The sequence below is a fragment of the Pochonia chlamydosporia genome, chromosome 1 (genome assembly GCF_001653235.2).
Source record: "Pochonia chlamydosporia 170 chromosome 1, whole genome shotgun sequence".
In the NCBI taxonomy this organism is placed as follows: domain Eukaryota; kingdom Fungi; phylum Ascomycota; class Sordariomycetes; order Hypocreales; family Clavicipitaceae; genus Pochonia; species Pochonia chlamydosporia.
The window spans coordinates 1999288-2026963 of NC_035790.1; the positions used below are offsets into that span (position 1 = coordinate 1999288).

At 50.4% G+C, this 27676-nt stretch overlaps 9 protein-coding genes and 2 non-coding genes across 11 annotated transcripts; 5 read left to right on the plus strand and 6 right to left on the minus strand.

Annotated features, from left to right (window-relative positions):
- Positions 1-219: 219 nt before the first annotated feature.
- On the minus strand, positions 220-1128 carry VFPPC_15156 (hypothetical protein; the record flags this gene model as incomplete). The annotated part of the gene is made up of 1 exon (XM_018292909.1): positions 220-1128. The coding sequence occupies one exon, from the start codon at positions 1126-1128 to the stop codon at positions 220-222; it is 909 nt and encodes a 302-aa protein (XP_018148623.1).
- A 3960-nt stretch (positions 1129-5088) lies between these two features.
- Positions 5089-6991, minus strand: VFPPC_00488 (asparagine synthetase domain-containing protein 1; the record flags this gene model as incomplete). The annotated part of the gene is made up of 4 exons (XM_018280496.1): positions 5089-5160; positions 5280-5828; positions 5891-6295; positions 6368-6991. The coding sequence occupies 4 exons, from the start codon at positions 6989-6991 to the stop codon at positions 5089-5091; spliced, it is 1650 nt and encodes a 549-aa protein (XP_018148624.1).
- Positions 6992-7990: 999 nt separating this feature from the next.
- Positions 7991-8795, plus strand: VFPPC_00489 (carbohydrate esterase family 3 protein; the record flags this gene model as incomplete). The annotated part of the gene is made up of 2 exons (XM_018280497.1): positions 7991-8054; positions 8110-8795. The coding sequence occupies 2 exons, from the start codon at positions 7991-7993 to the stop codon at positions 8793-8795; spliced, it is 750 nt and encodes a 249-aa protein (XP_018148625.1).
- Positions 8796-9150: 355 nt separating this feature from the next.
- VFPPC_17238 lies at positions 9151-9222 on the plus strand. Its single transcript has one exon. It is a non-coding gene; the product is annotated as a tRNA-Glu (tRNA).
- Positions 9223-9359: 137 nt separating this feature from the next.
- Positions 9360-9431, plus strand: VFPPC_17239. The gene has a single exon. It is a non-coding gene; the product is annotated as a tRNA-Glu (tRNA).
- Positions 9432-10461: 1030 nt separating this feature from the next.
- On the minus strand, positions 10462-12810 carry VFPPC_00490 (zinc finger transcription factor ace1; the record flags this gene model as incomplete). Its single annotated transcript, XM_018280498.1, has 3 exons — positions 10462-11704; positions 11756-11982; positions 12046-12810. The coding sequence occupies 3 exons, from the start codon at positions 12808-12810 to the stop codon at positions 10462-10464; spliced, it is 2235 nt and encodes a 744-aa protein (XP_018148626.1).
- A 3949-nt stretch (positions 12811-16759) lies between these two features.
- On the plus strand, positions 16760-18412 carry VFPPC_00491 (methyltransferase; the record flags this gene model as incomplete). Its single annotated transcript, XM_018280499.1, has 3 exons — positions 16760-17607; positions 18092-18122; positions 18179-18412. 3 exons carry the CDS (start codon positions 16760-16762, stop codon positions 18410-18412), a joined length of 1113 nt encoding a protein of 370 aa, XP_018148627.1.
- A 418-nt stretch (positions 18413-18830) lies between these two features.
- VFPPC_12793 (polysaccharide export protein) lies at positions 18831-20190 on the minus strand (the record flags this gene model as incomplete). Its single annotated transcript, XM_018290570.1, has 3 exons — positions 18831-19243; positions 19312-19540; positions 19597-20190. The coding sequence occupies 3 exons, from the start codon at positions 20188-20190 to the stop codon at positions 18831-18833; spliced, it is 1236 nt and encodes a 411-aa protein (XP_018148628.1).
- Positions 20191-21052: 862 nt separating this feature from the next.
- VFPPC_12794 (dolichyl-phosphate-mannose--protein mannosyltransferase 4) lies at positions 21053-23489 on the minus strand (the record flags this gene model as incomplete). Its single annotated transcript, XM_018290571.1, has 3 exons — positions 21053-21456; positions 21521-23156; positions 23232-23489. The coding sequence occupies 3 exons, from the start codon at positions 23487-23489 to the stop codon at positions 21053-21055; spliced, it is 2298 nt and encodes a 765-aa protein (XP_018148629.1).
- A 2039-nt stretch (positions 23490-25528) lies between these two features.
- Positions 25529-26123, plus strand: VFPPC_00492 (endoribonuclease l-PSP domain-containing protein; the record flags this gene model as incomplete). The annotated part of the gene is made up of 4 exons (XM_018280500.1): positions 25529-25571; positions 25658-25671; positions 25746-25949; positions 26007-26123. 4 exons carry the CDS (start codon positions 25529-25531, stop codon positions 26121-26123), a joined length of 378 nt encoding a protein of 125 aa, XP_018148631.1.
- Positions 26124-26377: 254 nt separating this feature from the next.
- VFPPC_00493 (ARP2/3 actin-organizing complex subunit Sop2) lies at positions 26378-27593 on the minus strand (the record flags this gene model as incomplete). Its single annotated transcript, XM_018280501.1, has 3 exons — positions 26378-26418; positions 26488-27312; positions 27371-27593. 3 exons carry the CDS (start codon positions 27591-27593, stop codon positions 26378-26380), a joined length of 1089 nt encoding a protein of 362 aa, XP_018148632.1.
- Between the last annotated feature and the right edge of the window lie 83 nt (positions 27594-27676).

Consider the following 27676-nt stretch of genomic DNA (forward strand, 5'->3'; position numbering starts at 1 on the left):
CGATACCAGAAAAATAAGTTGATCCCAGGCCGGTCTATTATAAACTATGGAGGCTGTGGTATTGCCCCGAAAAGAAAAATAACTATTTACATCGTTGCAGACATGATAACCGACGCCAAGACATTATCGGATGCAAACGCTAGATCGTTTTATGTAACCACACGCACTCTCGGCGTTACAGACCTCCCCAAGCGCGATAAGCTGTTCCAGACGATTGACTTATTTGCAGTTGCAGTCGAAGGTGGAGAGAATGGTCTTGATGAGACCGCCAACAAGGCAGAGCAGACCCTCAACGACAACGTTGACGACGACCTTGAGGCTGTTGACAACCAAGATGACATTGGGCAGAATGCAGAAACCAACGAGGCCAGTGATACGACCACCGAGCTCGCCAACAACGTCAATGTACTGAGGGCAGCCCTTGGTGCAGTAGGCAACGCAGTCGTAGTTGCACTTGGTGAGACCAAGCTTGCAGGTGAGACCCTTGACAAGCTTCAGGAGGCCAAGACCCAGGCTGGCTTGGACATCAGCCTCGATGACAGCAAGGCCAAGGAGATCGGTGTTGAAGGCAACGACGGCATCGACAACGCTCTCGAGGTAGAGACCAGTCAGGGCACCGCAAACATTCTTCAGGTCAGCGCTGATGTTGGCCTTGAGGTCAATCTCAACATCGGCCTTGAGCTCGAGCTCAATATCGGCGACGGCGGCAAAGACAACGGTGAGCAGGCTGGCCTGGCAGTATTCGTGCTTGGGGTTGTACTTGACGATCTTGGTGGGAGACTTGGCGCAGAAGGCACCGAGCTTGACATCGGCGGAGGCGTAGATGCTGATGTCAGGCTTGGGCCAGGCACCCTCGAGCTTCTTGCCAACACAGGCCTTGGTCTTGAGGTCAAGCTTCTGGCCAGGAGCACAGGCGCAAGCCTTGGTCCATGGGCAGTAGCTCATGTTGTGAGGGCACTTGTAGCCAGCATTGGCCTTCTTGGCCTTGAGGATGCTGATGTCGAGGTCGACATCGACATCAACGTGGACAAGACCGCCAACCTGGACTTCGGCTTCAACGTCAGCATTGACGCCGACGGTGGCAGAGGCAAGACCGGCCAAGCCGGCGAGGGCAGTGATGAAACGCATATTTGTAAATGTGAAAAGGATAACACTACAAAAACAAGCAGAGATCGACTAAAGGTCAGATGAGCGAATGTCAAAAAGAACGAATGACGAAGGCCGAAGGCGTTCGAGGGTATCAGAGAGTGCTGTTTAGTAGAGACTGGAGAGATGAGAAGAATTTTCGAAATACCGAGGATCTCACACGGACTTATATAACATTCACAGGCCATGCCTCTTGGTGAATCCGACCACCCCTTTCTGTTCTCCTATCCCATCCATCATGGCCCAGGTTCTTCTACTCCGCACGGCTTTGGTGCAAGGTTACGCCGGCCCGCCGAGGGTCATCCACTTTCTCTCTCTCTTCCTGGGCAACTGTTTAGGCATAACGGACAGTCACCCCAGTTTGCTAGACATGGGAAAATCAGAGTCGTGAACAAAAAGGGTCTCTTGACTGACATCTCATAATGGTCGAGAAAGGCCCATGCGGATGTCCCCAGTCCAATTTGGTTGGGATGACTGTGCACATCCGCCACCACCGGCGGTCACCGTCTTGAACAACCCCAATTGATCCAAAGCAAGGATCATATCTGTGGAGCTTAGCCGGGCTGCCACTTTTACGATGTGATCGTACAGACAAGGTAGCGGAATGACAAGAGTAATGGGCCATGGAGTGTCTACGCAAACAAGAAGCAAACATTCAGTTTGACGGCTCCACAGGATCCAGGATAATGTATGCCGGGCAGAGTATTAGCTGGAGGCCCGTGAACGGCGCCAACGACCCTCATCACCGATCCGATTGGGCTTATTGCTCATGACGGACGGGACTTTTTGAACCAGGGATTCAACTCCAAAGTGTCTGGTAGGGCGGAAGCTCTGAGTGGTAGTCTGGTTCCTATAATTACTGTAGTTCCGATTCCACACACCCGGTAACAACTTACACGTTCTCAGCTGCCCACATTCACAAAATGACGGTGATATTAAACATTACCGGCAGTTCTGTTGATGGATGCAAGAATGCGTCTGTAGTCACAGGTTTCCCAGGCCCAGATTCTCAAGCATCATGTCGTACACCTTGACGACTGCAATGCCAAGATGAAGCATGCCTGTATGCGCTTGGCAAGGATTGGTCACTGCTCATATGCCGTGATGAAAATAGCTACATATTTGTGTTGCCGAAGAAGCTGAATGGCGGGAATCCTCAGTTTTGGGACCACGCAATGCTGACCGGAGCTCCGTCTTGATCCAATGCTGGCCCTCACTCTGCGACGGGATCCACGAGAGTCTCGAAGCCCACAGTTGAAAGCTGATTTCATAACCGGCGGACGCTTCTGACATATCGCTAACAGAGCACACAAAGTACCGGCTACTATTGTGTTGGCAAACCCGCGTCTTGGTTATCTCCGCATCACCGTGAACGGCCAAACTAGAGGTTTCAGGTACCAGCTCTCAGTTGATCCCAAGGAGGCTAGCATTTACGGAGGTTAAAGTCAACGGTCAACCTGCGTTGTAGGGCAAACTAGTCCACCATCTCACAGAGAAAGAGATGCAGCAGCAACGGCAGCCACATGACCCATGTCCTAGGGCAAACCGCAAGACCGGAACCCTCACAACCGGGTGAGGAGCCTCGAAGCCCCCCGCATGGGATGAATGACTTGGTTCGGCTCTTTACCCCATCGAGAGAGCACTACATATCCGATGGCGTTGCCAGCAGTTTGTGTAATTTTAAAAAGTTGTTTGGGAGAAGCAAGTTCTCTTCATGCCTGCCCAATGCGACAACAACAAAATACTGAAATCAATAGGGGTTCGACAGAGACAATACCCACAGGACAGCAGGCTATTAGTCTTTTTACGGTATTGTTTAGCAATGTCTCACCGTAATAGGTTTACTTGCCGTACAATGGTAGTACGGTAGTACACTGTTCATGGGTCAAGATATTATGGGATGGATTTTTGCCAACTAATACTTGGCGGAAGACAACACGCCAGGTTGGAAATGGTTCAGGTCGGCTTGGCTGTGCTTGGCTTGGCTTTTTCTGCCACCACCATCGATCCTCACCCACTAGGATCAACAGCCACGTACCCCAGAGCTGGTAGAATTCCATGCTGGGATGCGGTGCTGGGTGCCGCCCGCCAGTGCCGCTGCAAGGGGTTGAGATTTCGCCGCAGCCACGGCTGATGGGCTGATCATGGATTGGGCACACGGCAAGCCTGTGTAGAAAACTGATGAAGCCCGACAACTGGAGGCGCTGGATCAAAGTCAGGATAGCCAGGAACTGGCGTCATGCTTACCCACATTGGGCTGTGGACAGGGAACTTCACAATCTCGTGAGTGGCAGTTCTGTCTCAAATGATTCGGGCATTTCATTCCCGGATCATCGGGCATGTGACTGGACTGTTACTGTGACTACATGCACAATTTCCTGTCGATGCAATTGCCCAGGCTAGCGTGTCAGGGTTCTGAGGTGGTCTTACTCTCATAACGTGGTGATGAAACCATTCCGTTCACACGGCGTAGAAAGGTCTAAGATGATTCAGAGTGGTTCATCAGCGACGATCCGAATGACTACCACTACTCCGTACAATTACAACCAAATTCAATTCCTTCATATTACACACTTTACAGTTCCTCTCCTCCCTTGACAACTAAAGACGAACAAAATTAGAGCACCGCACGCGAAGTCGGCAAGACACTCCACGGCCAAAGCTGAATGAATGCCCACCGCAATACTCCACTCACCCAAGGTCTTACAAATAATTCCCAGCCCAAGCATTGTCATCAAGAAGGGGCAAGGAGACAAGAAAAACCACATGGCCGATTTTGCCGGCGCACAAACCCATGTGGCTTGAAGCTGAGTCTGTTTTCCCAGAGCCAAATGGTAAAAACTTGGCTGGCTGCAACCCAAGTGAGACAAGATGGAATACTCGAGATTGGCACGCCGTCCATCGAGTGGGCTGTAGGCCTTGAAGATCCGGCATGGACGACCGAGGCTTTGACGTCTAACGGGTTTATGCTCAAGTGGGTGGTTTAACAGACCAGGAAGACTCTTCACATGCATCGCGTTACAGGATGGAATTAAGGATGCTGAGTAAATATGATCCCGTGGTTGCCACCAAACAAAGATAGAAGTTGCAGTCCTCTGAAGAGTAACTGTTCTAGCCAGAAGGGTTCCAAGAATCGAGTTTGTGCTCAGACCTTGCATCGCCCGCACGGTCTTTTTTCATCTGGGTAGATGCAGCCACCAGACACGAGCCGATGAGCCCCCTTTTCCAACTTTGCTTTTTGCGAAGACTCAGACGGAGACGACTTTTGTTGAGCGGCCGGAATTTCCTGTGCGACCTTGGGAAAGGGACGTTACAATGTGGATATCTTGGGTGAATGCTTTGTGCTGGGTGTTACGGAGTACTTTCCTCATGAGTTGGCTAGATGAACATGTCTCGCGTACTGACTCGTTGCGAATATGGATCTTCCAGAAAACTTTGTGCCTGCCCAGTTCCCGTAGTTCTCTCGAACTACTCCGTAATTGCTGCCTTGTTTATTTACCAAATGCTCATGAGATGAGACATACTTCTACAACATTGCTGCTGGTGGTGGTGTGTATATTGCGCCGTAGGTGCATACTCTGTTCAACGTACTCCGAGTGGGATGTAGTAGATCAAGTATTCAGTTTCGGCTCAGACTTGCCTTTACGACGTCATTGCCATTGTAGTAAAGAAACGGTCATGGTTTTCATAAACAATAGGGTTATGCCACAGCAAAACACTCAACATTGTTCAAGTGAAAAATGAGCCATCTCTCAAACAAACTACAACAGCTCAGAAGTATCTGTTTGCTGTCATCACTGCCGAGCACCCTCATCTTATCAAATCTGACTAGTTCCAGGCTAGACTGCACACATGCAATTTCAGCGGCACTTGCCGAGGGTCATTCATCAATATGCATGTATGTATGTATGTATGAACTCCAAATTATTAGCATTCGCAGCATCACGGCGAAATGAGAGTCGTGCCCTTGACCTTGCCACTCTCCATCTTGGCCGTTCTAGCTCCAAATTGTATCTGTGCGCCTGCATTAGCTTCAATACTCTTTAGGTTGCCCTATGATCGACATGGCGAGTAAGGATTGTCTCTGCTTGGCATGGTGATTCGACCACGAGGTGAAGAGTCCAGACACTTACAGCACGCTTCTTCTCTCGCGCGACGGCGCTCATCCCTAGTTCTTCGGCAAGGAAGCGTAGCACTCGCTTGCCCGGCTCAGGTGTCTCGCCCCGGTTGTCGCTGGTGTCGATGTTGGCAAAGTCGCATTTCTCTGCGACTGGTAGCTCAATGGCCCATTTTACAAAGTCCTCGTCGAGGTAGGGGAAGCGCACTTCTCGCTCCCAAGTGGCCATGGCTCTGTCATCGCGTCCGAGGTTTCTCTTCCCAAGACGGCTTACGTCGAGCTTGAGCTCTTCAATGAGGCCGACGTACCCTTGGCGGTTGAATGCTGTTTCATGCCGAATGTAGCCGCCAAAGAGTTCGTCCGCACCTAGACCAGAGAGGAGGACCCGAGCAGTGGTTGTATATGATTCTGGTTGGGATTCTAGGCTGGTCTGTGCGAGACCACTGCCTCTTGCGGCAAAATAAAGAGCGTAGGCTATGGATAGGTCCATTTCCGTGTTATGAGGGTATATTAGTTCAATGACTTCTGATCGGTGTTCTGTGGTCAGCGAGAACTGTACATTCACCTGCAAGAGCATCGTCAGCACAAGGAAACGGGCAGGATGGATGGGAAAGCACATGCAGTAACGAGGCGCCATTTTCTCATGGGACAAGCCTCGAGTAGTTCGGCAAATGATTTCCTCCCGGTTATGCGATCTGGGCACAGCTCATACAACTCATTTTGAGAAGTGCCCTTGTTCTGGGCGGCGATTCTGGGGTTCTCAAAGGCCACATTAAGCAAGTCGATAGGCTGGTCTGGTGGCAAAAGATCACTTGCAAGTCGGGCCAAGACAGTGCAGTCCAAGCCTCCGGAGAACAATACTGCAATTCTGGCATCCGTTGGTGACGCTTTTGGAGGTATGGGCACCTGCAACACTCGCAATTGCAGAGACTCAGTTAGGTGATTACGCAAATGCGCAATGACATCAGCCTGCCTGGTGAGGCGATCAGATTCTACTGGAATTGAAGTATTGAAGGCGCCAATTCCCGATATCTGAAAAACCGGTACGTAAGTATTGGGAATATGAGGCTAATTAGGGTCCCTCTGCCATAAGAGAATACTTACTAGTGAGTCGTCCTCAACCCAATCAAGACGAGCAGGAACAAGATGTTCTGGCGCGATTCCATTGCCACCGACATGTAATGTGTATATTCCATCTGCTTCGACTTCGCTCCAGCCAGTGGTGGAGGCATCAGATATGCTTGCCAAGAGAAATGGTTCACCAGGCTTGACCAGCAAGGATCGCCGTCCTAGACGGTCTCGTCCATAGTACAGACGCCTCGCCGGTTTATCAAAGAAAATAAAAGCAAATGGGCCTTCTATCGCTCTCAGGGTGTCGAGCACGCCCCTTCCATCGTCCTCCACAGATTGGCGACTGGCCAAGCTCAACAAAGACAGGATAGCTTCACCGTCGTTGCCTTGGACCTTTTGACCGTCGATCTTCCAGGCTTCTCCGTTCCAGCAAAGCACAGAGCCGGTAGTATCGTCCACTAGCGGTTGCTTTGCAATATAGTCACCCCGCAAAGAAAGTACTGTCGACGTGAATGACAGTGATATAGCATCCTTATCGCCAACTCTTGTTGTGACCGTCCCTAGATGATCAGGGCCACGGTTCCGCAAACGGCGTTCCAGGGCCGAAGAGATGGGGCATTGTGCAGCTGAGGAAATAGCAGCATGGATGCCACACATCTTCTATCCTGCAGCCCTATGCAAGATCAGACGACTTTTCGGGGGTATTTTGCTCCCCTTTTGGTTTGCTGAGGTTGGAAGGTCTCTGTGGCAGTTCGAAGATTGATGATTGATGCTGGACCCACTTTGGACCAGGACAAAGTCACCGGTGCTTACAAGCCCCATAGTAAAGTGACCAAAGCTTGTCTGCGCCACTGAAATGACCTTGATGCTTGATTTGATTCCGTCGTGCTTCTATTTTAACACTTGAGGTTGAAATATGTTTAGACTTGTAGACGTCATCCTTCGTCAAGTATCTTGTTTAAAGTCTTGAAATCTTCATTTCAGTCATTTTGTTTAGAGTCACCGTAGGCTTGCTACCTAGTACCTAGTACCTACACTGGAATTCCAAATTCCAAGCAACACAAGTTCGCCCTCAATGTGACATTGCAATGACATCAAAACTGAGAAACAATGCTGTTCAATATGCAGTCATATCCAGCCGTATTACATCATCCCGAAATAATGGACACATGGTTCCCGTCATCCAACGACCAGCATCAACTGTGCAATGCCTCAACGTCACCCCTTGCTTATTGTCGATCCTAGGCTGACCAACGCATACTAAACCTGACGTGCGAAACTCTCAGCTTACATGCCCACAAGAAACCCATGTTTTGCGGGTATAACTAATGGAGAATAAGCATTCGGACAACGTCAAGAGCGGAGCTAAAAGTGAGTCCCGAGTGGCAGGGAAACAACCAGGCTCACCAAGTCAGCGCGTACTTGGTGAAGTTACATTCCTCTTTGGAATGAATAACTAGGCTTGGATTGGCTAGCATTTGCCCGTAATCGTTCTGAGGTCCTTCTTTTACTCAAGTGTTGAAGGAATTACTATATTTGGTGCAGTGCTAGGCTAGCCTGTGTATAAATGCCCTTCATCGTCGTTACACCTTCTAACTCCATCATCAAATTTGCTAAACCTCCAACCAAGAAATCATTCATCTGAGCCCATAAATCATGGCACCACTAGTCCAGTCACTCAGCCAGTTGGCCGTTGCCAGCTTGGCCCTCATCACAACCAGTATGTGACCATCTTCCTACATCAGAAAACACACAACACCACTAACAATCTCCAGCTCAAGCATCACCAGCCTCAATCCCCGAGCGAGACTCAAAAGTCCCTCTACGTATCATGCCCCTCGGCGCATCCATCACCTACGGCGAGCAATCATCCACGGGCAATGGCTACCGCAATGACCTTCACAACCTCCTCACAGACAGCGGCTACACCGTCAACATGGTCGGGTCTCGCAAGCACGGTTCCATGAAGGACAACGATGTCGAGGGCTGGCCGGGCTTCCGCATCAAACAGGTTCAATCCAAGGCCCAAGCCTCTGTGCCCAGCCGTCTCCCCAACGTCTTCACCGTCAATGCCGGCACAAACGATTGCGCTCAGAACAAACAGGATGGTGCCGGACAACGAACGGACGACCTCCTCGAGTATTTGTGGAAAGCCTCCCCTGATTCTACAATCATCCTGTCGACACTCCTCATCAATCTTAATTCCACTATCGAGGCTCGCGCTGAGAAAGTTAACAACCAGATTCGAGAGGTCGCCAAGCAAAAGGCGTCACAGAAGAAGCGAATCGTTCTGGTGGATATGCATGCCGACGATGGTCCTCAAAAGGGTGACATGGCACCTGATGGGACGCATCCAAGGGACGCGGGATACAACAAGATGGCCAAGATTTGGTTCCGTGGGATCCAAGAAGCTGCCAGCAAGGGGTTCCTCAAGAAGCCCAAGCCACTTCCTGGTAATTAGGGGTGCGAGGAAGCTCGCGAGTGTGAATTTCCATCTGCAACTGAAATACCTGAGCCTGAGGGTTCGACAAGTGCTGCAGTGACAATGGAGACGGGAATTGCTGATGGTCACGGTGAAAATTCTGTGGGTGATGTATCACGCCCTTCCGCGATATATATGCTGGGTATTGGCGTGTATTCCTTACTGGCAAATATTGTTTAAAATCTATGTACCGTTAGACGTACCTATGTGGTCAATGAAAGGATGATGAGAGCACATCTCACTCCATAATTTGGCATGCTGTAGCTCATCTCGACCGAGGCAAGGTGTCAAGCCTGCATATATCTAAATAAGAACAAAGCTCATCAATCAAATATCCGGTATGGTGTAGTGGCTAACATCGCTCGCTCTCACCGAGCAGCCCAGGGTTCGATTCCCTGTACCGGAGTTGGATTTCTTTTTGCCTTTTCTCACCCCATCCTTATCATGACTCGGTGATTATTTTTTTTTTCAAATGCCGCTCCCACTCCACAAGACTTATCAACATCTTCAGCTCCTCCACCCCTTCATCAATCAATCAAATCATCCGGTATGGTGTAGTGGCTAACATCGCTCGCTCTCACCGAGCAGCCCAGGGTTCGATTCCCTGTACCGGAGGTTGAATGTCTTCTCTTATGGGAGACCGTCTATTTTTTTTTTATGCAAGTTCAATCTATCACACTGTACATGATGTGGATGTTCTTGGTCGTGACCAAGGTTGGCCATTGCAATGTTGTATCTAGGGTAGGTACTGGCCACGGAATTTCCTCTTTTTTTTTTTTTTGTGAATGTTGGAGCATTTTTTTTGTTTCCACTGCATGCACTGCACCGATCCTCGCCTGTCCTGTTCGCAGAATTGCGTGACGTATCTAGTAGTGAATTATTCAGGCATCACGACCTTATCTGCTTCAGAGAGTTACGGTGGGCTAGTGGTAACAGATGCGTTGTTTGTTGTATTCTGCAGAGGCTGGAGGAGCCCTGTCCTTTTACTATTTAACCCGATGATGGCGCTCATCCTTACAGTCTTAGATCCTCATCATGACGAAGTACATCACCCTCGAAAGTATCAACAACAACATGTAGGTGAGGGCAGCATATGGGTTGCTATCATATGCAGCAGTTGCTCCGCCAGAGGAAAAGCAACTGATTTCACTCCGCCAGGGTAGTTGGGACTTAGTCAGTCCTGTGCTCGGCTTGGGGCCATAGCAAATAAGGGATAATTCATGTAGTCAGGCTGGCATAAATCACTCACACACGGGGCACAGACATTGTTTGAGGTGGACAATCTTTCTATTCCAGTCTTATCGGAAGAGGCGAAATTCTATATCGCTGAAAATCCATTCCCGCGCTTGCCTTCATCAAAAATTAATACCCCAAGCGAATCATAATCTTCCAACGTATAGGTGTCGTTGTACACCTGTATCTCAGAATATTCAACTGCGCTCTAGCGAGCACAACCTAGAAAACAGTACAAAAGGTACAAAAAGTGGTCTTAGTACATGAGCGGACTATTGCCGCTAACCCAATTTCGTTCCATCTTCATAACTTCGTAAGCTGAGAGCTGATCACCATCCCCCAAAAGAATCAGTCTCTTTAGATGTGGGTTGTGGCCGTTTGGCCAGTAACCCTCTATATGTTGCCCGTTTACTCATTCCCGGAAGGGCTGGAGATCCAAGTTTGCCCAGTCTACCTGGTTAAAGAAATCGGGCTGAGATGCCTGGGAGAACCCAAGATTTGCACTAGGAACCTCTGCAAACAAGGGTTGCTGGAAGTTATTATTGTTGCCCTTGTTTGTGGATGCGGCGGGGAAGAGCTGAAAGTCTGAGCCATCTCCATTGTATGCTTCATCAAATCCCTCGTCAACCTCGCGAAGAGAATTTGGTGTAAAGAGCATAGCATTTTCCTGCCCAGAAGGAGAAAAGTGGGGCGGAACCTGCAGCTGCGGAGCTGTGCAGGGTTGAGGGGCCTGGTAGACAGGCATTTGCTGAGGCATTAACTTATTGTAGAGCTGCTCAGGCGCGTGCAACTGCGCAGGAAGCTGTACGTGTGCAGCGTAGATATCCTCGTCGTTGAGGATGAATGTTGAGCCATTCTGATACGGCGGGTACTGCTCGTATGAAGTGGCAGACGATGGAGAAGTGTGTTCCAAAGTCAAGTCCATGCCGTCCAAGGTTTCAGGCTGGAGACTGTAGGCAGCAAACCAGTCGCTGTCAGGGTGGTAGCTCGCGAAGGCCAAGGCATCCTGATCCTGAGGAGGGGTAGGAACGCTGTAGGTAGGAGTGCTGGACGGAGTAGAGACACTGCCGAGAGGAGGTGTCTGTTGAACGGAGCTTGCAGGCTTCCCAGGAAGCTTCTTTCCGTTGGTCTTTGTGCGGACATACTGCCAGCCGTGGGCTTTCTCCATGTGCTGCTTGCAGTTTGACTCACGTTTGGATTTGTATGGGCAAGGCTTATACATGCACTCGTACATAGCAGGGGCATCGGAGTGCTTGTCGTTGACGTGACGGTCCATCTCCTTCTCCGTGGGCCAACCAAACTCGTGGTACTTGCAAGTTGGGATCGGGCATTTCCATGGTCGGGAATGCGTCTTCTCGTGTTTGGTGAGGTCGCAAGGTCGCTTAAACTCCTTGTTGCAGCCTGGCTCGCGACACTTCTTGGGAGCCAGTTCCTCAGCGGTAGCATTCTTCTTTCTTCGGGCCATGGAGCGCATGATCTCCTCCTCGTCCTCACGCTGCTCGGACAGAGAGCGCTTAAAAGTGATGGGGCCCTCTCCCATATCTACTGGCTTGCCAGTGGCAATAGAAATGGCAGAGCCATCCTTTCTTACCCGGATAAGTTCAGCGGGGCGGCCATTCTCGGCGATGCCACCGTAGAGTCTGATCTCATCATCTCTTGGGTTGTTGTTAGCAGGATGATTTAGCGGCACGAAGCGCGGTACATACATGTCGACGTCCATGTCGTCGCCAGAGCCACCCTTTTCTTTGGCGGCGGCGAGCTGTCTGCCGTACTGGTAAACTTGTTCCTTCAAGTCGATGAAGTATCCGTTAGTGTAAGGGCGGTCGCCAGGTCGAATTTGTTCGCGGTCGGTAAGATATTCGACAGTTGCTTGAATGCATCGAATCGAAGTAAGGCAGAAGTCCAAATACAAGGCTGCAGTCTTGGCCGTCTCCTTTAAAAGCAATGTCCGATAAGCATCACCCCAAACGCCGTCATCAGTTAAAAGCTGACTTACCGGTGCCATAAAAATCAGAGTCTTTTCGAGGTCTCGAAGGCAAATGATCTCCTTGGATCGAATCTTTCGGGGCACATCGAGCACAATGGGCTCAAAGTCTTTGAGTGTTGGCTTCTCAAGAAGCGGACGCAGAGTGTGTTCATGAATACGGTTGAATGCTTTCCGGCTCAAGGCGGGGAGCATTTCTTTTGTGGAAGCGGCACCAGAGCCAGTCAGTGCTGACCCTGTGCTAAGGGTTTTGGTGTCCTTCTTCTTCTTCTGAGATGTCTTGCCGGCCTCGCACTTCTCGTTTGTAGAGGCAATAGAAGACCCGAGGCCGCTGTCTGAAGCTTGCTGCTTGGATCGACGCACTGAGCGAGGGCGCAAGACCCGACGCTCAGGCTCGGGGTTGGCCATAGTTGGGTCAACGACAGGAAGGTCGAGGAAGCCTCGAGGAACAGGAAGACTGGTATCACGAAGAGTATTCTTCTTTGGTTTGGGTGAAAGCGAGAGGCTTTCGGTTTTTGCGAGAGCCTCGTCAATGTCGCTTAGAGTGAGGGCAACACGTCGACGGTTGGCATCGACGACGTCGTCCAAATGAGTCCGAGCTCGTGATAGTTGAGGTGGAACAAAGGTGTCGTCCGAGTTGGAAGAGACAGGAGAAGTGGGAGAATGGAAGGTGGCACCCTTGCGGAGGGTCATGGTTGTTTTAAGTGCCAGGCCACTCTCGTTGTCTCTTCCGGAACGAGTCACCGGAGTCCTTCGACGAGGGTTGGCGAAGGACATGATGAAGGCTTGATGGAGGTGGGGTAGATTGATGAGATACTCCTGCCACTGGTGTCCTTGAAGGGCTGTGTTGGCAGCAAGAGAGGTTAGCCTTTGTGTCCCGCAAGTAAAGCAAGGCGAGGCTGGATGGAAAAGGCAATCTTGTTGGTGTGAGTCACAAGCGTCGTGCCAAAGACGGGATGGATCGATCGAGGAGAGGATGCAAACCACGAAGGACCATATATTTTTCCACGGGTTGTGGACAAGTGGAAAGTGACAGAAGGAGGAAAAAGAGGATAGGATAAATGGCAACAAAGTCCTTACCCAATTCGCTCGTCAAAATGGCGACGGCTATTCGACACGCCTGGCGACTCTGGCAATCGGCCACAAACGGATGGTCCAGAGAAGCCCAAAGAATAGCCCTTGATGGTGGTGAACGGCGAATCCAGGCACGCGACGACTATGCTCCTTGACGCGGACCAAGGACACTCAAATATGATTGCTCTCGAATGAAGATCGCACGTAGATGACAGCTGTGCCGATACTCGAGGAAATAGGTGCTGGGAATGAGGCAAAAAGATCAAGAAAGGTTGGTGGCACTTGGCGAAAGGCCTGGGGCGTAAAACGGATATATGTGTCAGAGGCGAAGCACGAGCCGGCGGGAACGGACGAAGGGGAGGGAGAGGGCAGCCGCTGGAGATGATGGCAAAGGGCCCGCTAATGGACGAAAACACACGATAATGGCCACCGGATAATGGCGGGCGTTTGACAAGAAACGAGACAGAATGGACAACAGACGGGAGGGAGAGAGAATGGACGTTGAGAATGCGAGCCTTTTTGGTGATGAAGCGCGACCGAGCGAACGAGGGTGCTGCTTAGAAAAGCAGTGGGCCAGGCGTCCTCAGCCCAGAGACGCTGCTGCCTAAAGCCATTGACCCAAACGGTACTAGCGCCTTCCGCAAGCTGATGGGTGGGGCTGTGCGGAGGACCATAATCCCTGTCACAAAGTTCCCAGCGATAGGGTGAGAGATGGGGTAGTACTTTGGATGGTAACAAAACTGAGCCAGCGGAAGTGAAGATGATGGGTGGCAAACATCAAATTTGCGGACGCAGAGCCGCATCATCACACCAACCGACAAGAAATCCCCCAGACCAAACGGTTTTGACAAATAGCCTCCGAAGTACCCATCTTATCACAAGGCACGTTGCTAGTCCGCCACGGACCATTTCGAACCTGGCCCCGTCTGTTCCGCCTCTCTTGGGTTCGTCCACCCACCGACGCCAGTCTTGCAGTCAATCCCCCAGCTTCCTGGGGACACAATGGTGGCTTCCCATGCTCGCCAGAAGGCAGACGAATTCCGGATACCATCCTTCGTCAAAGGGACAAAATAGATCAAAACTTTCACACCGAGTTGACCCATATGACGACTGGCATTGCGTCTCCATGCCACATCAATGTTCCACCTCAAAACCAACCCCTGGGCTTGAAAGGGTGTGACGGGAGCAATTGGGAACTTTGCAAATGACAGACCGCTGCACTCGACAGACCGCAAACACAGACGTCCTCTTGATGACGAATGACTTCCACTTTGGCTCTCCGCCGTGTCCGTCCTGACCCTTCCATCGCCGTAAGCCTGTCGCAATGCCTTACAAGTCATGCGAGGCCGTGGGTGGGTTGGCCCGAATGCCGGTTCGCTAGTTACCAGGACCGTTGGCTCCAACAGCGCCAACTGCTTGTCCAAGAAGCCAAAAACGCATGGGTCAATGCAACGCTCAGGGCACCGTGACGCTGGACCTCCAAAGTCTTAGCTGCGTGTCTCGCACTCCACCAGCCAAGGCCGGATCCTTACCACCAATCGTCACTGACTGAGTGACTGGTGGTTGGACTTGGATATTGTGCCTGTCAAGATCGTGGCAGGACAGAGCGTTCTGTGGGTGCTTGGTGGTCCATCGTCCATACATCCTCGCACACAGGAGCAAAATGCCTCTCTTACTCAGTGCAGTCTCCCATCCTCAGAACGCCAATGCGACTGAGCCACTCTACGATCGATGAAACTACTGCATCACGAAGTGCGGCCCCTGGCGGCTGAAAGAAGGGGCAGAGAGCCATTGATGCTTAGTCCAGCTGCTTCGCCACGAAATAACTGAAAGCAAAAGAGCGCTCTTTGTGATGTTTTTGGCTTGGAAATAGGGACTACTCTTCTGCACAAGGCGTTTCCAGAGACAAAAACACCAAACCGGTCCCGCATTTCATCCCGAGTTCATGGCATCGCCTCAACGGCATCCATGGCACTGGTGTTGGCACGAAACCCTGTTGTCCTTGGCCGTTTGGTCACTTGATGGCTCTCTGTCTCTTTGGGTCTCATGCAAGTGGTGGCGTCGAAAGAGCCACAGAGCACCACCTGTGACATGCGCTTGCATCTATTGTCAGGACATGCTGGCTTATTCCACTTTACATTGTTTGGGCTCGGCGACCGCATCCAACCAAGAGACAGACCAATCTGCTCCCAGTCAAGGTCTGATGCCAGGTTTCTCCCCTCCGTGAGCATAGGGCTGTCCAGTCAGAATCTGGCAAGAATTCAAGAACCACTCAAATGCTAGTTGACAGCCAGTCAAGAGGAACGCTGCCGAGACAGTTGAGTCACACCTCTGGCTGTCCTGGCTGTCCACCGCCAAAAGATCCAGCGTCCAGTCCTTGATGCAGTGCCGTGATCTCTGTTTTGTCTTTTCGTGTCCGGCGGTTTCCTATTTCGGCCGTTACATGGACTACTGCTCTGTTGCCGCGGAGCTCATCCCGCTTCAAAGCCAGGGCAAGGGTTGACAATTTTCGTCTCTTTTCCCTTTGGACACGTATTTTGTTTCAAGTATTGTCGGTTGCGCGATTTGACTTTGGCGTTCATTGTAGCCAATTGGGATGAGTTTAATCGGGCAGCCTGTGCCAAGGAATTTCTCAACCCCATCTGAGCGATACGATGGCGCAAGGCATCAGGATTCTGTCAGGTCCCAGTCCTAGCAGAGCTGGCACCAAGCCTTCAAACGATTTTGTCCTGACAGGGTCCAGTCCTGCGTGTGGAACCAACCAGTGGTCCTAGAGGGTGTCCTTCTGTCTTTCATATTCGGTTGCCTTGCATACATACTTGACGAAGGGGCACTACCGCAAGGTGCGGCTGTTTGTCTCCGATCGATAGCCTCCTAATACGATCCCCTTACAGTACCTTAGGCTTCTGTTTAACAGACAGACCTAACCCACTAGGTTTCAGGCAGTGATGTATTTGTTTTGAGAGAGACACTACTGTACTGTACCGGTACAGTACATTACGGAGTACTATAATAAGCAGCTTGGCAGCTTCCTAAAAGTGTCATGTTTTGATCTGCTAGATGCATTCCAGGGTCTCCGAAGACCAAAATGGGGAACATGACGAATTCATCTGCAAGGCAACCAAATTAAACCAAACAATAGCCAAATGTTCGTCTGGTGCCTACCGTACTATTTTGATGTTCTTATATTTTGCTGAATGAAGGTGAGAAACGTGTATATCATCATGCGCGTATTTTCTGGCTGGCCTTTGAGGCACTGCTTTCTGCCCCGTGCTGGACTATTGGAATGACACGCATTTGCGCTACTTAAGGTTTGGCTGCAATTCATTTCAGCCGGCTGTGATTATACAGTACCGTGAAAGCGTATTGAATCGTAAATGGTTTCCTTGGTCGACTTGCTTGTTGAGTTCCCAAGGCGCAGCCGCAGAAATGATCCCAGGCGCCGCTAACGCTTTTGCCGTAGGAGTCATCGGGAGTAAAACCGAGGAAAGATGCATCTCACCACATTCAAACTAATTCAAGACGGCTACGATGTATAAGACTACTACTGACCTGTGACACGGCTTACTCCCACAAGATGCTCTTACATCGTCCGTACTTGCGAACACACAAAGGGCAATCCTCTCAAAGATAGCACGTAAATAGCGCAACAATGTCGTCAGAACAACTTTCACAGTTTGAACAAGCTCAAAGCGCATATCAGACCCGGGCAGAAGACTACGACAACTCATGGCACCCGCAATACACTGCCCGATTCATGAGTCTCGTCGACATCAAAGCAGGGGATCGTTTATTAATCTTGGCCTGCGGCACGGGTCTAGAAGCGGTTATTGCATGCCCGCTCGTCGGTGATGAAGGGAAAGTGGTAGGTGTTGATGCCACAAAAGAAATGCTCGATGTGTGTCGCAGGAAGCAGGCGAAGGATGAAATTCTATCTCGTCGACTCTCTCTCATCCAGTATGACATTGCAAATCTCGAATCTTGTGAGGACATTGAAAAAGGCTCATTTGATGTTATTATTTGTTCGAATGCCTTCATTTTGTTCGATGACCCGGCGGGCATTGTTTCTCGGTGGACTGAGTATTTACGATGTGGAGGGCGACTTGTCCTGGATATTCCGCATGAGAATAACCCCCGACAGGGTCTGTTCATGAAGAATGTTGTAGAACGGATGGGCATAGAATATCCGGCTAGTCGGTCTTGGATCGAATCCGCTGATTCATTCCGCCATATACTTGAGGCACAGGGTCTGGAGATACTCCGTGTGGAGGCGCTGGACAAAAAGCCCGGCAAGGGACATGTCTACCTTGGTAAAGAGGAAATGGACGAGATGTTTGACTACATCACGCAGATGCAGTTTGCCGGATACTTGGCCGGCGAAGAGTTTCGAAATAAAGCAAGAGAGCCGTTTGAAAAGGAGTGGGATGCGGCCGCAATGAGGGAAGGTAGCGGCAAAGTGAGAGTTAGCTATGTTCTCTACGTGTATATCGCTCGAAAGCCGTAAGTTCTCAGATGAGAGGACAAGTCTTTTGGATGAAGCCATTGTGTGAAGTTTATTCGGTCATGATGCAGCTTGTTGCAGTTGAGCTGACGCTGAACGTTCAAAGAGCACAGTCGCCTTACAGAAACACATCGCGGTGCTACACCAAACAAAAGCATACACATAATTAGACTCACTCTTTAGAGCTACCAAACAACGGCAGCACATCAACAAAGGCTTGCAAAAAGTCACCTCGCTCTTTAGCAAAGTAGACGCGAACTCATCAATAAATGTTACAAAATGTGTGCTCGGCCAAGCTCCCGACGACAGCAACGACACAGTGATGAACCAGACGGCAGCAACAATCACAGACAGAATGTCCAAGTGCCAATACAACAAGAAACACATAAAGTCTCCCCCAATCACCAGAAATAAAACCCATCAACCTTCCAGTATTCCCAGCAAGCCAACCCCATCTTACACCTCAAACCAACACACGAGTAGCCCCAGAAGAACCATCCACCATGGGAAAAACGTACAGACACGCTCATCTTCAAGACCCTTCCACTCTGGATACTGATGACCGTAAAGTATACGGCTACGGTGGCCCTCACAGGGAAGCACCAACCTCAGCACCTCGATCGACACACACCACCGCCAAAACCAAGACCCCGAGGCAGAACGACCCGAAAAGTAATTCGAATGGTTCACGGGGAAATTGAGTTACCGGATGACGCTACGATCGCTGAGATCCCAGAAATGACTATCAAATGCGCAGCAATGATTAACGATTTCAAGGTTGAAGGGACGGAGGATGTTACATAGGAGAATGAGCCATGATAGGCGAGAAACCTCCTCGGATGAAGCTTTTGGGGGACTATTATGCGTTTTGGGTGGAAGGATCGCGGGCTTCAGATCAAGTTGAGCAAGATTTAGGCTTGTTTTTGCTTGTTGGTTTAGGTTGAGGGATATGAGGGAACTTAATTGGGTTTGGATGGGTAGTGCTCTATTATTAGATTTTGGACAAGGTTAGCTGTGTTTGGGAACTGCTTCTGAGTTGGATGTTGACGCGGGCACCTTTTTATGTTAGTGGAAGTATTTAGTGAAGGTCAACAGCGATAATTAGGGATATCGAATACATTATCAACCTTATTTCATAATGTCTCAGACTCAGCTTCAGTTGGTGTTTATATAAACCCCTGTAGAAATGCCAGTGAAGTTTCAATGCATCAGCCCCAATTACTCATACATGCGCCCACCCATTGTGAGCCAAAACCTGCATCTCGTTAATCAAACAAAACACACCCGGTTCACTATTCCCACTCTTTTCCCTTTCCCAGCGCTTAACCCTCGACCGCACCACCATCCCCTCAAACGTAACCGACGTCCAACGCTTTAATCGGTTCCTCCAAATTCCCATGAAGATATCCCACGCGGATACCCACGAGCCAGCGGGATGTGTGGCAGTATACGCAGCGGGGTTGTAGCCAACCCTCACGCGGGGGTTGAGATAGACGCCAAGGGTCCGGGAGAGGGGATTATCGGCGTGTATGAGGCAGCACTCGGAGCCTTCGAGGTGGTAGCTTGCGAGGGAGTCTGGCACCCCCCTGAAGCGGAGCTTGGTTGAAGAGACAAAGGGCTCAGCGGGCATGACGACTGTAGCAGCGTTAGGTTTGTTTGCAGCTCATATCTCGGCTGGGAAAGAGGGCGTCATCCAGACGTACCAATGCCGTTCCAGCAACTAGTGACGGGCACGGCGTCCGTGTTGCTCACCAGGGCGTTTCTCGATGTCCTGGCTTTGAAATACGGCCATGTCTGCATAACATGTCCATGGCCTTCAATGTCCCGTAACGCAAACGTATCATAATACAGAGGGGGTTTGGAAAAATCCAACGAGCAAGCCGCTGCATATTCACCCCCATTCGTCTCCATCAACGTCAAAACATCGTCGACCTAGCAAAACCATAAATCAGTAACAGCATCATCCATCTTTCACACGAATCTCATACCGTAAACACCACATCATTCAGAAACAGCACCTTGTCAAACGTAACACCCTGCTTATGAAGATCCAGCAAATCCTTAATCGTCTTGTTCCTCAATCTCGACAGGTACGGAATGCGCCGCAACTCCTTCTTATGCCTCGGCGTGTCTATCCAACCGTCGCCCTTGTTCGCGCTGTCCAGTTCATCCTGGTGCGTCACATCCGACACCTCAACGCGGTGCGGGACACCTCTCTTTTCCAGGTCCCGATCTAGCTCCTTCAGCACGGTTTTGCTATCGTCCCAGCTGCCGCTTTCGAATATACTGACAAAGACGTTCTTGGGGCCAAACGTCTCTGTCAGTCCAATGACCGCGTCGTTCCAATGGCTCTTTAGGATCTCGCCATTGTTGAAATGCATGCTCGCAATGTAGATTCGCTCGTGGGGTCGCGACGGGCCGGGACGTTTTGACCGGCGTTGGCCATGGCTGTGGCTGAGGTTGTGATGAATGCGCAGTACGTCGAGGAAGTTGAAGAGGAGGAAGAGGAAGAAGGCTACTCTCGTGATACGCAGGCGGAGGATGCGACGGATGTAGAGCCAGTTAGCTGGATTGAAGACCATGATTGCTCTTCCTGTGCGGCGTCGCGGTCGGATTGGGGAAGCACCATGACCAAGCTGTGATGTGTTGTCCGTTTGCTAGTAATGCTAGGAGCTGCAATCGTAAAATATCATTGCGCCGAGACCATAAAAGCCTCAGTTGAGGTCGAGAAATGGTCAAGATTTTGAATTTTGAGAGTTTGTAATGCGCGGATCTCAAGGGTTGAGGTGGTCGAGACATGGCTTCTGGCATGTGTTCACACTTGGATGTCGCCAGACGCCATTCCACATGCCAAGACTCTGCCTTTCCAGGGGCAAACTACTCCGTCAGGAGTCGCGTAAATGGGGTTCAATGTTTAGTGGGCCCTGAGCTTTTGCGGCTGCCATAAGACACCAGTTGACCAGGCCAGATTACACGTCAAGTCGTTGTATTGACTCCGTACCATTAATTGATCAATTGATATCAAATGTATGTATACATGTATGTATACATGTATGTAGTATAATATGTTCATCACCATCGCAAATCGACGATATGTCTATCACTACAATTAATTGGTAGAAAGGAGCGATATTATGGCAACATCTAGTCACTACAACTTGATTCCGTGAGCCATGCGGTTGGTTTCGAAAACCCGAAAATTTGATTCATAATATCCACACCTGGACATGTTTCAATGACTTTTAGATTTTACTATCACCGTCCATTCCGCCAAATTCTACGCCCACATACCTTCTGTTGCACCCATTTATTCTGTAGTCGTCACAATTACATTGACCAATGTATCCACGCACATTACTCCCCCCAGAAACATATGTATCTAGTCTATGTTTCCATTTTTGTTGCAATTCAGTATTTGAGTCGTAATACGTTTCCGGCTTTGGCTTATTTTGCAAAGTGCAGATCGTATCCGAGCCACTTCCTTCGGACAACCTGCTCAACTGACAGGCCAGGATAGCCGTATGTCAGTGGGAGGAAGAACCACCAGCCGGCAAGGACGACAGCCAGCACGACGCCACTGGCGATCCAGGCTCCCATCATGCTCTGGCCGGCAAATCTCTCGCGGGCCGTAAGGTGCTTCTTGGGGCTCTTTCTAGGCTTTGGCTCATCCGCTGGTTCCGCATTGAACACGAACTCGACGAGGGCACCAGCGACTAAGCACGAGGCAAGATGGGCTGGCAAATAGTGGTGCAAGAACAGCTGACGACCCATTACGTAGAAGGGGAAATAATGCGTAGCCCATGCGACCCAGAAGAAACCAGTAGAATTGTACAAGCGGGAGCGGGTACCTGACATCAATTGTTAACAGAATGCATCAAGACCCCATTCGCATACATAAAGGCGACAACTTACGGTGATCCAAAGCATCGATGCCTCGGCGAAGAGAAATCTGGTCTGCGAGAATAATACCCAAATAGACAGCCAACAAACTGCTCGCGAGCCACCAACCAATGGGGTTACCGACAAAGTAGATTTGCTGACGGGTGTCATTCTGAGTCCAGAAGCTGACACCACGCAACAGGAACGGCCACTGATACGGGTGGCTGGCATAAGGGTGGCTACTGGTCAGCTTGCTGTTGTGGTAGAACATGGATCTCTGCAGCTCGAACCACTTGCGCAAGAAGGGAAGCGTCTTGACTTGGCGCTCGGGCTTCTGTCGGCGGGCATCGTCAGCGGGGAGAGTGGCAATGTCCTCGACCAGCCAGATGTTGGAGCTAGGAGCTATCTGCTTGTTGCCGTTGATTTCCTGCTGACGGGAACCCCAGTCGGGAAGCGGCTTGGCGTGAGTCCACATGGCAACTTTGCTGGGGAAGTGAATGAGTTTGAAATAGCTGGCGATGGTCTTGAACTCCTGCTCATCCTTGCCGTTTTCAATTCGGATCTCGAACAGGGTGTCGTTGATTCGAGAGCCATAAGCATCTTCTTGAGACACACAGGTGAACTCCTGGTTGGTAGGGTAGTAAGGAGAAGCTACATCGTGCGACAGGAGAATGGTGTCGGTACCAACGTGCCTCAATCGAACCGCCTCGTTGTTTCGGACAATTCGGCCCATTTGCTTGTCGTCACTAGAGGGAAGAATCTGCCAATGGTTGTTGGTGTCATTATGAGGGTAGCCAGTGACCTGTTGACCCTGACTAGAAACACGACCATCATCATAGCGTAGAGGGTAGCGGTCGGTATGACTGTGCAGGTAGGCCTTGGTCTCCTTGTGCTTGATCGTGATGGTGTCGTAGTAGTGAATGTCAACAGCGTTTGCCAACATGACGTTGTCACTCAATGTCTCTTGGAATTCGGGTGACATGAAGTCATCACCAGGACCAGATCTAGACAAGACAGCAAAGTGGACTTGGAACCAGAACAAGTAAAATAGGAATGGAAGAATAATTAGGCCCACAGCTCGAGCAGCAAAGTGCTGTCCAAAGCGAGGAAGGCTGATGGCGCCACCAGGGCGCTTGATATCGAGCAGATCCCATAGATCAATGATGACGGCGGCACCGATGGTTACGAAGGCAAAGAGACCGACGTACTTGGTGGACATGTCGCAGGACAGGGCAAAGCCAGTGAGGATAAGCCACTTCCACCACTTGCGGCTAAACGGTTCGTGGCGGAGCTTGTAAAACTTGATGTAGAAGAGAAGACTGCACGCCATTGCCAAAACCAGAGTGGCATCGAGGAGAATCAGTCTGGTCTGGCCAATGTGCGCGTTGTCAAAGAGGACTAGCCCGGCGGCAATGATGCAAGCAGGAACGCTGTAACCAGATTCCCACATGATGAGATACGTAACAGACACAGTCAAGGCCCCCAAGATGGCGGGAAGTGCTCGGAAAGCCACATAAGGAACCTTGTTGTCAATATAGGAATCGCCAATGTTCTCGAAGTGGAAGTGACCATCGTAACCGACCAACCAGCCCATGAAGGCGAACAGAAGCTTGGCAAAGGGAGGATGGACATCGAAGAAGTAGGTTCGTTCAAGATAGTATGAGGCGAACTATGTTGCGACTGTTAGCGAAAAAAAAAAAAAAAAGAAGTACGCCTGATTCGCCTCGGTATTCAAGTCACCTACCTTGCCAAAGTGGACTTCGTCAAACACCACCTCATTGGGATGGCTAATTCCCCAGAATCTAGTGACGAATGCCAGAATGGTTGTCAAGGAGAAGGCGGCCCAGTGATCTCGTTCGCAGGTAGACGTATTCTTCTTCATCGCAGCCTTCGCAAGCTTGTCAAGCTCTACCTCAGGGGCGGCGGAGTCGTTCGAGTCCGTCCTTTTGGGGCCAACATTTCTTTGCCGTAAGCTGCCTTGCGGCGTTTGGCTACGGGCCATAATTCTATAAATGCAAAATAGCAAACGGTTAGCGGCGACCGTCAATTTGATTAGATAAGATGGATGCAATTTCTGCACTCGTGAATTGCCATCGCACTGGTGTCACGACGGATGATAGGAGCAGGAAGCAGGGACCATAGGCACTCACAAATCGGGGAGGCTACGACGCCAAGATCTGGATCAAACAAAGGATTGAGACACAAAGAGAAATAAAAGAAGAGAAATAAAAGAAGAGAACCGCCAAATCAAGACACGTAAATATGTGTATTGAAGGCTTGGGTACGATATGCTAAAAAGGTTGGCCTCCCTTTATGCTTGAAAACGAATGATTGAAGCTGGACCAAAAGACGACAACGACAACATTTGAATGCACAACGTGTCAAGGTCCAACAAGCCGCCCTGAACTGGGACCACAAGACGCCAGGCGCCAGCCAAACATGTGCAAGCTCCTGGACTAGACTGTTCCCAGGCGCACCGAAGCCAAAACTCCTAATGCCATGAGCCAGAGCTGGAGAAGGGGGAGGAGGTGATTGGTTCAAATGCGCGATGGTGGACCCGCAGGCCAGGAGCTTTGCAGGCCAAGCTCAAATGTGTCTTTCGCTCAATCAATATTCAGTCCATTGTCCATACTGGCACCGTGTCCTGGGATGCCAAACACGAGCCACACGCTAAGAAATTGACCTTGCCCCTGCATAACATTCCATTGCCCTGATCGTATTGCAAGCGTGGAACGAACTCCTGGTTGAGTGGTGAGCTAATAAGTGGGAGTTGCCACAAATCGGATGCCAGAGTCTCTGTCAGCCATTGCAGAAAGCATGCTCATATATCACAGTATTTCGACAGTCAGAGGTTGCCATGTTCTCGTCCCTGAAGATTGTAGAGTAAAATCCGCTGACCTGGCCACTTCGAAGCGAAGCAAACTTGATGAACCACCTTGGGTGAAGAGCAGTCTGGTACAATTGGCACCTTGAGGCTGCCCAAGTGGCGATATGTCACTTTGCCAACGATTTTTCAATCTCAACGACTCTGGCGTGAGCTCAATGAGCCACTCGGTACGATGATACAATAACTAAAAAGTCAATTGACCGTTCAAACACGGTGTCCAAACTTCCATTGCTTCAAGTGCACCGTCGGCACAAGATGCATTCATGCGTCAAAGCATTGAGGTGGGCGTCAATACTGCACGTCCCTTGAGTGTTACTGCCGGAGATACATATCACTTCTTTTCAATGCCAAAGATGGACAATCCATTCCTCGTTCCATGTGTAACTCAAGACCACCCGTCATTCCTACTGATCACCTGTTCCGTACTTAAGTAGTAAATTATTTCTTTTTATGCAGCCGTATCTGAGTGTCCCCGGATTCCCTTCCCTCATGCCCTTCATTCACCACAATTGGACTCTCCGACTCTCCGGGGCGCTCCGAGCAAACCCCCATGGCCATCTCCTAACCCATCCTCGGAATGTCGCGAACGCAACACCGATCCCGTCACACCAAGTAAACGCAACGTACATTGTACGTAACAAATTACCTACAAAGACATTCAACCTGCCCCAAGCCGCACACAAGTGGGCCACGCTCACACCAATTGATCGCCATTTGTGCCGCCAGAACCCGCCAGCCCAGGCCAACTCCCCTCAAGTGCTGTGATCTGTTGCCCCGCGGCGGGGTGGAAGACGAATCTCAATCAATCATTCCCCAAGCTCCAAAGATCCAGAGCACAACCCACGCCGGCTGCCGGAGAGAGCAGGAGCTTCGAAATCGTTTATCTGCAAACCCAATCCCCCATTCTGGCACCCGTTGCACTTCTCCATCACACATTCTGTAGGATAACCAAACATCTGGCCCCCTTTCTTCACCCAGAAAAGTACCACTTACTTACGCACAACTCTGCGTTTCTCTAAACAGGTATGTCGTCGATTGCTTCTCGGCTTGCTCCGCGATCCTCAATCCGAGGCATCATCGTAGCTTCTCGACCATCGACAGCTAGAGTACCAAAATTCACACCAATTCCAGTCTACTTTCGTACCAAATCCACAATGGCGGACCAGCAGATCATTTTCACCAAGGACGCTCCTTTCCGTAAGTTTTTGCTCGACAGAGTGCTCACCCTTTCGGTCTTCCGATGTGCGTTCGATATGCTGATACGCTTGTTCTGTAACTTCTAGCCGTCGGCCCTTACGTGAGTACAGCTGTCGCCGGAAATGTTAGCCCGCGGTTGGACTGAATGCTAATGGCGCTATTCAAACAATGCAGTCCCAGGCCATCAAGACCCCGACGGCCATCTACTGCTCTGGCCAGATCCCCCTCACCGCTGAGGGCACCATGGTCGAGGGCTCCATCGCCGACAAGACCAAGCAGTGCTGCCAGAACCTGGAGGCTGTTCTGAAGGAGGCTGGTTCCTCTATCCCCAAGGTTGTCAAGTGCAACATTTTCCTCTCCGATATGGCCCACTTCGCTGTATGTGCTTCTGTTTATCCGAATTTACTGATGACTTGAAGCTGACCATGATTCTAGGAGATGAACTCTGTTTACGAGAAGTGGTTTGCCCACAAGCCCGCTCGCAGCTGCGTCGCTGTCAAGACCCTCCCCAAGAACGTCGACGTTGAGATTGAAGCCATTGCTCTCCCTTGAGCCTGAATTGAAGAAATAAAGGTCTAGCTAGGTTTAGCCGGAGCAAATCAAACTCGTAAAACTGTACAATACGTGTCTCGTGTCGTGAATTGTCCACTGTATTCAACATGCCCAGCACTGAGATGCACGTCTCTTCACATGGTGCATTGGCCCTAAGAATCGTGTTTAGCTTAAAGACATTGAACTTAAAACCAAGCTCAATATTGCTGTCGGTAACTATCTAGAGGACAGAGCTCAATTCTATATGCGTCTATTTAGGCGTTCCAAATTACGATACGTCCATCCACACCGCTTGCTGTAGCACAGTTAGCAATTTGAACCCAAAAAAAATTGATAAGTGAAAGACCGCATAGAATCGACTTACAGCTAAACTTGGTGACACGACCACCAGCAGACTCAAACGGGCGGATAGTAGTAACGGTGTTTTGGTGAACAGTCTTCAATTGTGTGTCATCCTTGGTTTTACCCCTGAGATCCATCTGTCTGAACATATTCAGCGCGGATTCTTCGCGCTGTGCTCCGGCATCACGGCCCTTCACCTCAACAGGACCAGCTAGCTGCCAGCCCGACTCGCCGCCTTTGAAGCGGAAGGCTTCGCAATCATATCCGGCGGCAATAATCTCGTCCTCACTCTTCCAGATCAAACTCTTGAACGGCAAAAGCTGGGTGGAAACGGTCAGGATGGCACGAGGAGGCTGCTCAGGAGCAGAGGGATAGACAACAGTGACACTGCTATCGTGAGCGGCAAAAGCAAGGCTATTTCCGCTTGGGGAGAACGCCACGGAATGCACCCAGCCAGCAGAATTGTTCAGAAACTCTCCGCAGACAGTATTGAACGGAAGCCTCTCACCCCAACCACTGGGCTCGGGCTTGGTGTCGACTCCCTTGATGAAGCTAGAGAAGACTCTTGCGTGGGCATCGGTCGAACCGGCGGCAAGCAACACAGAGTTGGGGTGCCATGCAACGCTCGTGATGGTGCTGCGAATGGGCTTCTTCAGGTGCTTCGACACCCACCAGTCGTTTTCCTCCTCAAAGTAGCAGATGGCAATGACACGATCACCGGACCCGACGGCAAACTTCGTTTCGGAAGGAGACCATCGAACAAAAGTGGCGGCTCGGCTGATTCGGAGAAGCACAAGAGTAGGCTTGTATCCTGTAGGGGACGGTTCCCATACCAAGGCATTTCGGTCTGCACTGCATTAGCTCAAAGATGCACACCGCAAGGTATTGAGAGCTGGAGCGTATACCCTGCGAACAAGTGACGATACGGCCGCTGCTAGGCGCAATGTCCACACTGGTGACAGTCTTATCGTGGCCCTTCAGCTCATCTTTGAGCTTGAATGCATTGCCAACTCGTCCATATAATTCAACGTAGGAGTCCCGTGCAACGGCGAGGGTGCTATGGTCCGCAGAGAATGAGTGATCCGCAATGGGGTTATGGAACAAGTGATGAACTTCGGGAGCTGCCATGGTGACTGATTAGAGCTTAGGCGATAGGAGTAGCTCTCTACTATCGGAGTTGGAAGAGGGAGGTCGTGAGATGGAAATGAATG